At 44.7% G+C, this 16,462-nt stretch overlaps 1 protein-coding gene across 13 annotated transcripts in view; it reads right to left on the bottom strand.

The window, feature by feature from the left end:
• The window catches only part of LOC117376736 (nuclear factor 1 X-type), a 130,518-nt gene extending 114,586 nt beyond the window's left edge, over positions 1 to 15,932 (bottom strand). For 12 of the 13 annotated variants that reach the window (XM_033973269.2, XM_033973324.2, XM_033973329.2 and 9 more), the window contains exons 1-2: positions 15,257 to 15,753; positions 5,023 to 5,106 (exon numbers count right to left, since the gene is read on the bottom strand). In XM_033973269.2, the coding sequence (XP_033829160.1) occupies positions 5,023 to 5,106; positions 15,257 to 15,259 (87 nt within the window). In that variant the 5' untranslated portion in view covers positions 15,260 to 15,753. Of the gene's footprint in view, positions 1 to 5,022; positions 5,107 to 15,256 lie in introns of all 13 variants that reach the window. The other variant, XM_055223345.1, reaches the window with a different exon arrangement.
• Positions 15,933 to 16,462: the final 530 nt, after the last annotated feature.

Here is a 16,462-nt window from a genome sequence, read left to right as displayed (position 1 = left end):
TTACTGAACTTAAACACAACGCACAAACTTTGAGGTACAGTCGTTTTTTCGCTGCTTTTCTCCTGTTTCCAAACCACACACACACACACAGAGCCTGTGTGTGGAAATGTTTGTGTGCTCATGTGTGTGCTCGTGTGTGTGCTCGTGTGTGTGCTCGTGTGTGTGTGCTCGTGTGTGTTCATGTGTGTGTTTGTGTACATGTTCTCTTGTGTGTGTTCTTGTGTGTGTTCTTGTGTGTGTTCTTGTGTGTGTTCTTGTGTGTTTGTGTACATGTTCTCTTGTGTGTGTGTGTGTGTTCATGTGTGTGCTCATGTGTGTTTTTGTACATGTTCTCTTGTGTGTGTTCATGTGTGTGTTTTTGTACATGTTCTCTTGTGTGTGTTTGTGTGTGTGTTCTTGTGTGTGTTCTTGTGTGTGTGTTTGTGTACATGTTCTCTTGTGTGTGTTCTTGTGTGTGTTCTTGTGTGTGTTTGTGTACATGTTCTCTTGTGTGTGTTCATGTTCATGTGTGTGTTCATGTGTGTGCTCATGTGTGTGTTTGTGTACATGTTCTCTTGTGTGTGTTCTTGTGTGTGTTCTTGTGTGTGTTCTTGTGTGTGTTCTTGTGTGTGTTCTTGTGTGTGTTCTTGTGTGTGTTTGTGTACATGTTCTCTTGTGTGTGTTCGTGTGTGTGTTCTTGTGTGTTTGTGTACATGTTCTCTTGTGTGTGTGTGTGTTCTTGTGTGTGTTCATGTGTGTTTTTGTACATGTTCTCTTGTGTGTGTTCGTGTGTGTGTTCTTGTGTGTGCTCTTGTGTGTGTTCATGTGTGTTTTTGTACATGTTCTCTTGTGTGTGTTCTTGTGTGTGTTTGTGTACATGTTCTCTTGTGTGTGTTCTTGTGTGTGTTCTTGTGTGTGTTCTTGTGTGTGTTCTTGTGTGTTTGTGTACATGTTCTCTTGTGTGTGTGTGTGTGTTCATGTGTGTGCTCATGTGTGTTTTTGTACATGTTCTCTTGTGTGTGTTCATGTGTGTGTTTTTGTACATGTTCTCTTGTGTGTGTTTGTGTGTGTGTTCTTGTGTGTGTTCTTGTGTGTGTGTTTGTGTACATGTTCTCTTGTGTGTGTTCTTGTGTGTGTTCTTGTGTGTGTTTGTGTACATGTTCTCTTGTGTGTGTTCATGTTCATGTGTGTGTTCATGTGTGTGCTCATGTGTGTGTTTGTGTACATGTTCTCTTGTGTGTGTTCTTGTGTGTGTTCTTGTGTGTGTTCTTGTGTGTGTTCTTGTGTGTGTTCTTGTGTGTGTTTGTGTACATGTTCTCTTGTGTGTGTTCGTGTGTGTGTTCTTGTGTGTGCTCTTGTGTGTGTTCATGTGTGTTTTTGTACATGTTCTCTTGTGTGTGTTCGTGTGTGTGTTCTTGTGTGTGTTTGTGTACATGTTCTCTTGTGTGTGTTCTTGTGTGTGTTCTTGTGTGTGTTCTTGTGTGTGTTTGTGTACATGTTCTCTTGTGTGTGTTCTTGTGTGTGTTCTTGTGTGTGTTTGTGTACATGTTCTCTTGTGTGTGTTCTTGTGTGTGTTCTTGTGTGTGTTCTTGTGTGTTTGTGTACATGTTCTCTTGTGTGTGTTCATGTGTGTGTTTTTGTACATGTTCTCTTGTGTGTGTTTGTGTGTGTGTTCTTGTGTGTGTTCTTGTGTGTGTGTTTGTGTACATGTTCTCTTGTGTGTGTTCTTGTGTGTGTTCTTGTGTGTGTTTGTGTACATGTTCTCTTGTGTGTGTTCTTGTGTGTGTTCTTGTGTGTGTTCTTGTGTGTGTTCTTGTGTGTGTTCTTGTGTGTGTTTGTGTACATGTTCTCTTGTGTGTGCTCTCGTCTCTCAACAACATTTTCATTTAGTTTAGTCCAGTGGTCCCCAACCTTTTTATCACCGCGGACCGGGGGGCTAATGCTAATGCTAATGCTAATGCTAATGCTAATGATTACACATGATACACATTTGACCCACAATAGCAGAATAAACCACACTCACCGACCAGGAACAGCATCCAGTCCCTCAGCACATCAGGTCCTCTGCTCCTGAGTCCACAGTGAGATCTTCACTCGGTTCCACGAACCGCTCCGGGTCCAGATGCCTCTAGTTTCACTTGTACAAACATCCACAGTGTCCTCGGTCGCGTACTTCCTTTGTTTTGTCCGTTTCGTCATGTTTAAAACGCAAAACTGCTGCGTAAAATTACGCAATACGCGCGCGTAATTTTACGCGCGGATCTTTATATCCAGTCTCGTGTTTTTACGCGGAGAAGTGACGGAACAGATTTCACTTTCCTGCAGCAGATTGGACATGGAGGCTCTAACTTCCTTTGTGGACATAATTTCTTGACTGGATTATATTCTCTGGACCTTTACGGAACGAATGAGACCAACTTTGTGTGAATATGTTGATGTTTGACAGAACCAGAGCCTCAATGGTAAGTGAAGTCCAAATCCACATTTATGACTTCTCTGTAAAAACGTCTTTCCTGTCAGCACTGTGGTGATTCGAGGTGTAAATGATTTACATATTCAGAAAGATGAATGTCGTAGCTTTCATTTGATGTGTAGATTGTTTGTGTGGGTGACGCAGAAATACACGTACATTGCTGTAAAGTTGTAACGTGTAACGCGCGCGGGCCGTCGGAACGATAAGTGGTTAAGTTGTCGGCGCTCAAGTGACGGAAATGTAACCGAGAGAATCCGGTCATTTTTCAAAATAAAAGATTTTTCAAAATAAACGATTTTTAAGACTCCGATAATAAATACAACGGAAATAATTAATTATTTCTTGGACGGCCCGCGGCCCGGTACCAATTGATCCACGGCCCGGTGGTTGGGGACCACTGGTTTAGTCCATTTCTGTTTGTCACTTTGTCGATCGTCACAGTCGCCCCAGACCAGAGGTGGAAGTACAAATACTTTTTAGTCAATGTTTAAATGGATACTTTTTACTTTTACTCCACTACATTTTTTGAACTGAACTGAAAAGTAAAACTATTTTTTATTAAATATTGAGAGCTGCTCAAAAGGCTGAGGTTTAATTTTTACATGTTCATAATTTGAGTAAAATAAAAATATACAAATAAAAAAAACAGCAGGAAAAAAAATGATTTATTCAATTGTTTCTGTTGAAAAAAATTCAGCTCAAATCTTTATAAAAATCACCACATTTGAAGCTTTAAAAGACTCAAAATCTGCAAACTCCTTTTCTTTTTACTCTTTAAATACATATTTAAATGTATACTTTAATACTTTTCCTTAAGTAGATTATCCCTGTGATACTTTTACTTAAGTTTTTTTTTTGTATTTTAGTATTTGTACTTGCCCCTGATCATCACCTGTGCGACGGATTAAAGACGATTAAAGACGTTCAGCCAAACACACGGAAAAACATGTGTCGGATTTAGTGTTAGCATCTCTTTAGTGTTAGCATCTCTTTAGTGTTAGCATGTCTTTAGTGTTAGCATGTCTGTAATGTTAATGTTAGCATGTCTTTAACATTAGCATGTTACGCTCTGCCATCGACACAGATCTGCACAAACATCAGACTGTGACGAAACTATTAAATAATGAATATGTGTCACACTGATGTGTGTGTGAGACAGGCATGTGAGACAGGTGTGTGTGTGAGACAGGCATGTGAGACAGGTGTGTGTGTGAGACAGGCATGTGAGACAGGTGTGTGTGAGACAGGCGTGTGTGAGACAGGTGTGTGTGAGACAGGCATGTGAGACAGGTGTGTGTGAGACAGGCGTGTGTGAGACAGGCGTGTGTGACATAGGCGTGTGTGAGACAGGTGTGTGTGAGACAAGCGTGTGTGAGACAGGCGTGTGTGAGATAGGTGTGTGTGAGACAGGTTTGTGTGAGACAGGCGTGTGTGAGACAGGCGTGTGTGACACAGGCGTGTGTGACACAGGTGTGTGTGAGACAGGCGTGTGTGAGACAGGTGTGTGTGAGACAGGTGTGTGAGACAGGCGTGTGTGAGACAAGCGTGTGTGACATAGGCGTGTGTGACACAGGTGTGTGTGAGACAGGCGTGTGTGAGACAGGTTTGTGTGAGACAGGCGTGTGTAACACAGGCGTGTGTGAGACAGGTGTGTGTGAGATAGGTTTGTGTGATACAGGCGTGTGTGAGACAGGTTTGTGTGAGACAGGCGTGTGTGACACAGGCGTGTGTGAGACAGGTGTGTGTGAGACAGGTGTGTGTGAGACAGGCGTGTGTGAGACAGGCGTGTGTGACACAGGTGTGTGTGAGACAGGCGTGTGTGAGACAGGTGTGTGTGAGACAGGTGTGTGTGAGACAGGTGTGTGTGAGACAGGCGTGTGTGAGACAGGCGTGTGTGACACAGGCGTGTGTGACACAGGCGTGTGTGACACAGGCGTGTGTGAGACAGGTGTGTGTGAGACAGGCGTGTGTGAGACAGGCGTGTGAGGCTCCAAACAACAAAACCTGTGAGTGGAGAGATGTGGAACTGTAGAGTTTATTCAGCCTCAGAGTCAATAAAGTGGGAATAATGTGTTTATGTGAGTGAACGGTATATATGCATATATATACACACATATACACACACACGTACACCCCTACACACATATACACATGTACACATACACATGTACACACATGTACACATGTACACACACACATGTACACATACATACACACACATACACACACGCTCAGTTCTGTCGTACAGTAAACACGGGACAGAAGTCGCTCATTTTTCTGCATTTTAAGATTTGGACAAAACCACCTGAAAAGCCGAGTAAAAATGTCACATGGACTTCACAGGAGAAGATAAGAACATCAGGACATGAGAACATCAGGACATCAGGACATGTGTCAGCCTCTCAAACACGGCAACAATGACCAGAGACAGACACACGTCTGCTTCATGTGTGAAGAGAAGTGTGTGAACAACAGAGCAGAGAGACAAGGAGACATGGGAGTGTGTGTGTGTTTGTGTGTGTGTATGGGGGTGCACTTGTGTGGGGGTGTGTTTGTGCGTGTGTGTGTACCCTGTAAGTGTCGGACACCAGGAAACACTCAGGCATCCCGGGGCCTCGGGCAGGATCGTCGTTGACCAGATAGGTGTCAGTAGCCTGAAACAGAGAAACATCGTTCAGATCATGAGGAACATGAGGAACATGAGGAACACGAGGAACATGAGGAGCATGAGGAACATGAGGAACATGAGGAGCATGAGGAACACGAGGAACATGAGGAGCATGAGGAACATTCAGATGGACCTTCAGCACCTTCATAAACAGATAACGTTCACGCTCATGAAGCAGCCTGTGTTTGTGCCTAAGTAACAAAAAGCTACATCATTTGTGTTCTAGGGTTCTGGGTTCTAGGGTTCTGTATGGTCCTGGTAGGGTTCTGCCGTGCTTCTGGCAGGGTTCTATGGGGTTCTGCTGCGTTCTGTCAGGTGCTAACAGGCCCAGGAGCTGTGAAATGTGCTCTCCTCACTGTTCTGTGGATTGGCTCATCCTGTTTCTCTGCTCGAGCTGAAAGGAGCTCAAATCCTCAGTCACTGTGCACTTCTGTGAAATCCTATTTCATTTTGCAACTTTACCGGATAAAAAGTACAGAGTGTGCAGAGTGTGTGCAGAGTGTGTGCAGAGTGTGTGCAGAGTGTGTGCAGAGTGTGTGCAGAGTGTGTGCAGAGTGTGCGCAGAGTGTGTGCAGAGTGTGTGCAGAGTGTGTGCAGAGTGTGTGCAGAGTGTGTGCAGAGTGTGTGCAGAGTGTGTGCAGAGTGTGCGCAGAGTGTGCGCAGAGTGCGCGCCACTGCAGAGAAACACACACAACAGTGAAGTGTGAAGTGTGGCACATGTGAAGACGACAATGAGAAGAAGTGTGACAGCTTCAAAGTATCATCACCTGCATCACACACACATGTACACACACATGTACACACACATGTACACACACGTAGACACACATGTACACACACATGTACACACACATGTACACACACGTAGACACACATGTACACACATGTATACACACATGTACACACATGTATACACACATGTGTACACACCCCTACACACACATGTACACACACATGTACACACACTGCTCCATGCATGCTCCCAGCACACGTGCACACCCCTCACACACGTGCACACCCCTCACACACGTGCACACCCCTCACACACGTGCACACCCCTCACACACACACACACAGGCCTCATAATAGGAGCCAGACGCTGGACCACACAGCCCTGAGTTGTGGTGAAAACAAAGACTATTCATGTCCCTGTGAGGAGAGGCCTGTGGAGCGAGCGCTCTGCGTTTATTCTGTTTTTATTACAGATAATCTGCACTCACAACCCTCCGTGTTTCTGCAGTTGTGCACTTTCTAATCATCTTTATTAGACTGTAAACATCGGTGTTTTTGAGTGTTGTTTATTGCGTTCGCCTCCAGCTTCTTATGGGCAACACTGCACCTATTGTTGAAGCGTAACAAGAGAAAGAAGCAGGAGCGAGAGAGCAGAGTATTACACACACACTGTGTCCCTGCTCTTAGCCCGGGTCAGAGCGGGACGATGGATCTGACTGGACGATGGTCAGGAGCATGGACCCTGTCCACGGCACCTGTGTGGCCCCTACATTAAAGCCACAGTCTCCTAATGAATTCACTAGAGCAGGTGTGCTGGACGCGCTCTGATTGGACAGAACGGGCCAGAAACAGAGTCAGGTGAATTAGAGGGTCATCTGTGATTGGTTGACAGAGACCCAAAAATCCGAGTGCTTTCCATTGGCTCGTGTCGCCTTGTTCTGCTGAAGGTGGAGAGCTGGAAATGGGACTCATTAAAATTGAATTATACAAGAGAGAAAAACCCCATTATGTGACTTTATGAACAAACCTCAATCAGTGAAGCTTTTTAATTATAAATCTATCCATTAGAATCACCTGAACAAAAAGCCCGTTAAACCTCCTGATAAACACGAGCTGATGAACTTCTGTCCCTTTGTGCGACAGTGAATAGCATGTATCTAATGAACACACTCCGCTCCTGAGAGACACAGGCCTGTCTTTGTAGTGCACCCCAAAAAACACATGTCCCCAAACCCCGTCTCCTGCAGCACTCTATGAATTATATATTGAACTATATATATGTACAGCATATGCCCAGCCCATATGGCCAGCCCTGAGCTACAGAATCTCAAAGCTCTCCTTAATTAACATTTTAGAGGGAAGATTCGAAGGCGGGAGATTGAGTCAGTGACCTATTTGGAGTCCGTCCTCTTTCCCGACGCAAACGTGTTAATTGAGACGCGCTAAACTGACGCTGGAGACGGGATCTGACTTAAGGTAGTGTTTCAACGCCGGACAAAAGGACTAAAATCTTCTCCGGGGCTGGTTCTTCATACTCTGCCATGTGAGTCAACAGCCATATGCCCAAAATCTCCCCCAAACCTGCTCACGCGCTCACAGCTCCGTGCGTAAAAAAGCCCCGGATGGCGACGTTATAAAGACACTGGAATGGCACAGTATCAATGACGCGCGTCGCTGGATCTCACTCCAAAAAAACTCCTCACTCCCCCCACTCAGTCCTCAGTCCTCACTCCTCACCCGCGCGCGCACACCTGGTTCACACGCCGCTGCTCGTTTACTTTCACTTTCGCCAAACACACACACACACACACACAAACACAGCCAAGCGCACATTTTTAAAAACCATAATTATTATCAACCCGTATTGTGATGCCGTGCGTAAAGTTTGCCGTGCCAAGTTGAAGGATAGGCACGTGCGGGTGTGTGTGTGTGTGTGTGTGTGTGTGCGTGTGTGTGTGTGGGGGTGCGTGTGTGTGTGTGTGGGGAGGGGGGGGGACGGTCCAGCCAACCTGCCTCAGAAATGGCAGGGGCTTCAAAGACGGTGCGCATCGGCGATCTGTTCCGCGGTGTGTGAGGGCCGCCGTGTGAGCGCCTGCCAAACACACCTCAGGGAAAAAAGTGCGCAAAAAAAAAAATACCATTTTCACACAACGCTCTCGAGAGGCTCCACCGAGGAAAGTGGAGAAGAAGAAACATGATAAGCTCTGGAAATACTTAGTAGTTGAAATAATTATTTGACTTCGATTCTGAGTCCTGAAGGTTTGGCTCTGGTCAGAAGCGCAGCCAGGATATAGCGCTGAAGACCGCGTTTGGCGCAAAGATGCAGCGCGGTTTTTTTGTACAATAGTAAACAGTGCGCTTTGGATGAGGAGCAGCGCGCGGTGTGAAACTCAGAGAGAGAAAAAGAGGAGGAACAGCGGGAGGTCTGGGAGAAAACACTTTGTTTATTTAGGGAAAAATGAAACAAAAGATATTATGGAATAAGAGGAAAAAACAAGGAATTAAACAGGACTAAAGCAGGACTAAACCAGGACTAAACCAGGGCTAAACCAGGGCTAAACCAGGACTAAACCAGGACTAAATATGGACTAAACCAGGACTAAACCAGGACTAAACCAGGACTAAATATGGACTAAACCAGGATTAAACCAGGACTAAAACAAGACTAAACCGGGAGTAAACTAGGAATAACCAGGAATAAAACAGGACTAAACCAGGACTAGACCAGGACTAAACCAGGACTAGACCAGGACTAGACCAGGACTAGACCAGGACTAAAACAGGACTCCTGGTTTAGTCCTAGACCAGGGCTAAACCAGGAATAAAACAGGACTAGACCAGGACTAAAACAAGACCTCAACCAGGACTAAATTAGGACTAATCCAGGAATAAACCAGGACTTTACTTTTTGAGGCCACAGTTTTTGAACCGTTCCAGCCTCCCACTACCACTGTGTTCTTGAGCAAGACACTTCCCACTTTACAAATGAATCCCTGTATAGACCTGACTCTGACCCGCCCTCTTTTGACCTGCACTTCCGGTTAAGAGGGAATCCCATTCATTTCAATGGAGAATTTGAGAAAAATCTGATTTAAAGTGAGTTTGTTTATGTTAAATGTTCCGTGTTTATGAGCAACAACGAGTCAACACTTGAGCGACTCTCTGGAGGCTTTAAAACGGCTCTCGATTCCCTAAAAAACTGATTTACCCCATGAAAAATACTGTAATACAAAGAGAAAGACGATGGAGGCGCGACAACTTCACCCACAGGTTAAAGTTTGAACTACTCCAGCCTTCTGCTACCACTGTGTCCTCGAGCAAGACACTTCCCACCGTGTGAATGAACTCCTGTACTGGATGTGTGTTAGTCTGTAAACAGGACGACTGCTCATCAACACAAACTGAAACATTTAACCTGGAACGTCCCGCTCAGATAAAGAGCTGCTTTAACAGAGGAGTCCCAGCTTCAGATGGGACGAGTGTGAAGGAACGTCCACTTTAAACCCACACAGACACCAAGAGAACATGCAAACTGCACACAGAAAGAACACGCACTGAAGCAGGACTAAAACAGGACTGAAACAGGACTGAAACAGGACTAAAACAGGACTAAAACAGGACTAAAACAGGTCTAAAACAGGTCTAAAACAGGTCTAAAACTGGACTAAAACTGGACTAAAACAGGACTAAAACAGGTCTAAAACAGGGCTAAAACAGGACTAAAACAGGACTAAAACAGGGCTAAAACAGGGCTAAAACAGGACTAAAACAGGACTAAAACAGGGCTAAAACAGGGCTAAAACAGGACTAAAACAGGACTAAAACAGGTCTAAACCAGGACTAAACCAGGACTAAACCAGGACTAAACCAGGACTAAACCAGGACTAAAACAGGGCTAAAACAGGACTAAAACAGGACTAAAACAGGACTAAAACAGGACTAAAACAGGTCTAAACCAGGACTAAACCAGGACTAAACCAGGACTAAAACAGGACTAAAACAGGTCTAAAACAGGGCTAAAACAGGACTAAAACAGGACTAAAACAGGACTAAACCAGGACTAAACCAGGACTAAACCAGGACAGTAAGTGCAGATGTCACAAGGGAAAAGATCCTATATTCTACACACAAACGCTCTTCTTAAAAATGATTTAATAAACATTATAATCCTGCATAAAAACTGTATAAACACAACAAAAACAGACCCGTATGACCTCGGTTTAATCTCGTAATATTCATAACCAAAGTAATTTCTGCATTTTCACACTCGACTAAACCTTTTGCACAAGTCTAAACTGAATGGTTGCGTCTGTGCTTATTAGATACTTAGATATCTTCTTTCATCGAACTCAAAAGTGTGTCATGATGAGACACGTTTAAACACGGCGTCGACACACCCCTGATCCTGCTCGACTGGCTGCACCGCGGACCGTGGCCTTTAGATACGAAAGTGCCAGATCCAAAACCATTTGCCACCGACTCCAGAACACACGCCAATCCAACGCCACGGGCAGCTCCTCGTGTGCGCGCCACATTCACGTCCAAACCACGGTGCAGCCACACAAGTGCATTTAACAACAAGGTTAGCTCCCGGACAAAACGGCCTTTGTCTCGCTCTACAGCTGATCCACTGGGAGATTGTTCTGTGGTTTTGGAGTTTACCACAAAAGCAGCGGTGGTAAATGAGTATCACAAACACACGGAGGGAGACGGGACTTAATGAAGCTGGTTTACGCTCTGACTCACGGCCCCATGCGTTTTCAACAAGTGTTTACAAAAAAAAAAAAGTGTGATCTGGGTTTTTACGCTGATTAAAAAGATAAACTTTACAAACACAAATGCACACAAACACGAAGAGAACACGCAAAGTCCACACAGAAAGGACACACACTGAACCGGGACTGGACCAGGACTAAAAGAGGACTGAACCAGGACTAAAACAGGACTGAACCAGGACTGAAACAGGACTGAACCAGGACTAAAAGAGGACTGGACCAGGACTGAAACAAGACTGAACCAGGACTAAAAGAGGACTGAACCAGGACTGAAACAAGACTGAACCAGGACTGAACCAGGACTAAAACAGGACTGAACCAGGACTAAAACAGGACTGAACCAGGACTAAAAGAGGACTGAACCAGGACAAAAAGAGGACTGAACCAGGACTGAAACAAGACTGAACCAGGACTGAACCAGGACAAAAAGAGGACTGAACCACGACTGAACCACGACTAAACCAGGACTAAAAGAGGACTGAACCAGGACTAAAAGAGGACTGAACCAGGACTAAAAGAGGACTGAACCAGGACTAAAAGAGGACTGAACCACGACTGAACCACGACTAAACCAGGACTAAAAGAGGACTGAACCAGGACTGAACCAGGACTGAAACAGGACTGAAACAAGACTGAACCAGGACTAAAAGAGGACTGAACCAGGACTAAAAGAGGACTGAAACAGGACTAAACCAGGACTGAAACAGGACTAAACCAGGACTAAAACAGGACTGAACCAGGACTAAAAGAGGACTGAAACAGGACTAAACCAGGACTGAAACAGGACTGAAACAAGACTGAACCAGGACAAAAAGAGGACTAAAAGAGGACTGGACCAGGACTAAAACAGGACTGAACCAGGACTGAAAGAGGACTGAACCAGGACTAAAACAGGACTGATCCAGGACTAAAACAGGACTGAACCAGGACTGAACCAGGACTAAAAGAGGACTGAAAGAGGACTAAACAGGGACTAAACCAGGACTAAAACCAGGAGTAAAACAAGACTCAAAAAGGACTGAAGCAGGACTCAAATGGGACTAAACCAGGACTAAATCAAGAAGTAGATCAGGACTAAAACAGGACTAAAAAAGTGTGATTTGGGTCTTTGGGTCTGGTCAAAAAAAGTCAAACTACACAAACAGAAACACAGAGAAACATGAAGAGAACACACAAACCACACAGAAAGAACACACACTGAACCAGGACTAAAAGAGGACTAAAAGAGGACTAAAACAGGACTAAAACAGGACTAAACCAGGACTAAAACAGGACTAAACTAGGACTAAAGCAGGACTAAAGCAGGACTAAAGCAGCACTAAAACAGCACTAAAACAGGACTAAACCAAGACTAAAGCAGGACTAAAGCAGGACTAAAACAGGACTAAACCAGGACTAAACTAGGACTAAAGCAGGACTAAACCAGGACTAAACCAGGACTAGAGTGTTGTTTGTGTGTTGCTCTGGTCGTTCCTGGACGTCGTTCTCAGTGACACACAACTGGAAAAGCCAAACTTCACACACACTGTCTCTGATTTTGTGATGTGTGTTTTATGTAACGAGGTGTTTGGTGTTTGGCTCTGGAGGCGACAACGACACAAAGACACAACGGAAATGAAAGATCTGAGAAATGATCAGGTCCAACACAAATCAGCACATTATTTAAGAAACAGGTTTGTCCAGGACAGAGACACAGGCCTGCAGTTACACAACGCACAACACACGACACACAACAGACAACACACAAATACAACACACTCATACAACACAACACACTCATACAACACACTCATACACCACAACACAAAAACACACTCATACAACACACTCATACACCACAACACACTAATACACCACAACACACAACATACTCATACACCACAACACACTAATACACCACAACACACAACATACTCATACACCACAACACACTCATACAACACACACTCATACACCACAACACACTGCTAAAGCACACACTCATACAACACAACACACTCCTGCAAAAACACACTTCTGCTAAAACACACACTCCTCCAATACAACACACTCCTGCAACACAACACACTCTTCACACACTCCTACAACACAACACACTCTTCACACACTCCTGCAACACAACACACTCTTCAGACACTCCTGCAACACAACACACTCTTCAGACACTCCTACAACACAACACACTCTTCACACACTCCTACAACACAACACACTCTTCACACACTCCTGCAACACAACACACTCTTCAGACACTCCTACAACACAACACACTCTTCACACACTCCTACAACACACTCTTCACACACTCCTGCAACACAACACACTCTTCACACACTCCTGCAACACAACACACTCTTCACACACTCCTGCAACACAACACACTCTTCACACACTCCTGCAACACACTCTTCACACACTCCTGCAACACAACACACTCTTCACACACTCCTACAACACAACACACTCTTCACACACTCCTACAACACAACACACTCTTCACACACTCCTACAACACAACACACTCTTCACACACTCCTGCAACACAACACACTCTTCACACACTCCTACAACACAACACACTCTTCACACACTCCTACAACACAACACACTCTTCACACACTCCTGCAACACAACACACTCTTCACACACTCCTGCAACACAACACACTCTTCACACACTCCTACAACACAACACACTCTTCACACACTCCTGCAACACAACACACTCTTCACACACTCCTGCAACACAACACACTCTTCACACACTCCTACAACACAACACACTCTTCACACACTCCTACAACACAACACACTCTTCACACACTCCTGCAACACAACACACTCTTCACACACTCCTACAACACAACACACTCTTCACACACTCCTGCAACACAACACACTCTTCACACACTCCTACAACACACTCTTCACACACTCCTACAACACAACACACTCTTCACACACTCCTACAACACAACACACTCTTCACACACTCCTGCAGCACAACACACTCTTCACACACTCCTACAACACACTCTTCACACACTCCTACAACACAACACACTCTTCACACACTCCTACAACACAACACACTCTTCACACACTCCTGCAGCACAACACACTCTTCACACACTCCTACAACACAACACACTCTTCACACACTCCTACAACACAACACACTCTTCACACACTCCTCCTTCAGTCTCATCTCATACAAATATAATTCTATTTATTTTTAAAAAGCAGAATTTATAAATTAAACCAAAGCCTCGTGTCGTATAAAGCTCGAGTTGATTTAAATAAACAGTGTGTGTATTTAATGTTTAATGTTGTGTAATAAACAGTGTGTGTTTAGTGTTTCATGTTGTGTAATAAACAGTGTGTGTTTAATGTTGTGTAATAAACAGTGTGTGTTTAGTGTTTCATGTTGTGTAATAAACAGTGTGTGTTTAATGTTGTGTAATAAACAGTGTGTGTTTAATGTTGTGTAATAAACAGTGTGTGTTTAATGTTTAATGTTGTGTAATAAACTGTGTGTTTAATGTTGTGTAATAAACAGTGTGTGTTTAATGTTTCATGTTGTGTAATAAACAGTGTGTGTTTAATGTTGTGTAATAAACAGTGTGTGTTTAATGTTGTGTAATAAACAGTGTGTGTTTAATGTTGTGTAATAAACTGTGTGTTTAATGTTGTGTAATAAACAGTGTGTGTTTAATGTTTAATGTTGTGTAATAAACTGTGTGTTTAATGTTGTGTAATAAACAGTGTGTGTTTAGTGTTTCATGTTGTGTAATAAACAGTGTGTGTTTAATGTTGTGTAATAAACTGTGTGTTTAATGTTGTGTAATAAACAGTGTGTGTTTAATGTTTAATGTTGTGTAATAAACTGTGTGTTTAATGTTGTGTAATAAACAGTGTGTGTGTTTAGTGTTTCATGTTGTGTAACATTTATATCTTCAGTTATTGCGTGTTATTAATTCAGTAATAATCATAAATATTATAATTATTATATCAGATATTATTTAATAATTATGTCACATTAAAGTCACACACATTATGTTTTTACTCTAATAAAAACATCAATCATGCTCATTTTTACACATGTTTAAAACTCATAAATATCACACACTGAATAAATAAAATCACACACACACACACACTGTGCACGCACCGTGCATTTTCATCACGATGGCGCGCGCGCTGTAAAGTGAAAGAGAAAGTGTGTGTGTGTGTGTGTGTGTGTGTGACACAGAGACATGTTTTATTGTGTTTATGATGAGTCTTTGTCCCTGATCCACAAACAGCAGCACAGTGTTATTATTATTATTATTATTATTATTATTATTATTGTTATTATTATTATTATTATTTTTTTTTTTTTTTTATTATCATTATTATTATCATTATTCCCCTCCTCTGCTGTCACTCAGACATAAAGAGGCTGAAGTTGTCTCTGGATAATGAAGTTTTTGCCAAAGTTGGTCCGTGCACCGGGCGCGCGCAGGTGCTTAGTCACGCGCAGTGTGCACGAGCCTGTTTATGCACATTTAAACTGATCTGACGTAAAACACGGCGCGTGGATGAGGTGTAGGACAAGACAGAGACAAAGTGAGACAGTCACAGCACGTACCATTGTCGCGGGGATCACAGGCTCAATGCCCCATTTTCCTTTAAAAGTTCAGCTCCAGAAGTGGCGCGCGCCGCGGCGCACGGGCTCTGCGGCTCCGCTGTTGCCGGAAGCAAAAAAAAAGCCCCGTTTAAAGAAGTGGCTCAAAGTGGCTCCAGTCACAGAGAGAAGTGTGGACAGAGTGGACAGAGAGGACAGAGTGGACAGTCTGGAGAGCCGCGGGAGAGTCGCGGAGCGCGGCGGCTCAGCCTCGGAGTCTAGCGCAGCGTGGCCTCAGATGAGTCCATGTCGTACGGAAAGCGTTCAGGGACATTCATAACGACAGAGAAAATAAACACGAGCCAAAAGAAAGACTGTGGACGTAAGTTGTCTTTGTTCTATTCCCGCGCGCGGAGTTATCCAAAAGCGGCTGCCTCCAGCGCCGCGCTCCGATCTGTTTTAGCCTGAATCTCTCTCTCCTCTCTCTCCTCTCACTCCTCTCACTCCGCTCTCTCTCGTTCGGCGCAAACACAAGAACAGACGCACGCTCTTGTACACACGCGCACAAACGGGGGGACACCCCTGGTCCCACGTCGCCTCCTCCTTTTGGAGCTGATGAAAGAGTCTTCTTCAGATGCCTCCACAGGCGCGAGGAGCAGCGGAGCACGCGCGTAATGGAGGCTCCACAGCAGCTCCTCACGCAGCTCCTCACGCAGCTCCTCACGCAGCTCCTCACGCAGCTCCTCACGCAGCTCCTCACGCAGCTCCTCACGCAGCTCCTCACGCAGCTCCTCACGATCCTCCAAAATGTTCAAACGGGACAAGAATTTAGGGCGCGTGCTCAGGACGACAGGGCGCGCCCCGGAATGATGAGGTGAAATATTAATGTGTCTCACGGAGCGCAGCCTGTCACTGCCCCGGGGCAGCTGCGGCTCTGGAGCGTCAGGCCCCGTGGAAAAAGGATTAAACTCTGAGAAAAACTACCTGTTCTCCTCAGAGCCGCGCGGTAACACACCTCCAGAGTGTGTGTGTGTGAGTGTGTGTGTGTGTGTGGGGGGGGGGGGGGTCTGAGGCTTTAGGCCCACCTGCAGGCCTCAGGTCCTCATGTCCTCATGTCCTCATGTCCTCATGTCCTCGGGTCCTCAGGTCCTCATGTCCTCATGTCCTCGGGTCCTCATGTCCTCATGTCCTCAGGTCCTCATGTCCTCATGTCCTCATGTCCTCAGGTCC

Source organism: Periophthalmus magnuspinnatus, chromosome 1 (genome assembly GCF_009829125.3).
Source record: "Periophthalmus magnuspinnatus isolate fPerMag1 chromosome 1, fPerMag1.2.pri, whole genome shotgun sequence".
Taxonomy (NCBI): domain Eukaryota; kingdom Metazoa; phylum Chordata; class Actinopteri; order Gobiiformes; family Gobiidae; genus Periophthalmus; species Periophthalmus magnuspinnatus.
Note: the sequence above shows the minus strand (reverse complement) of the source record. Positions and strands in the feature narration are given on the sequence as shown.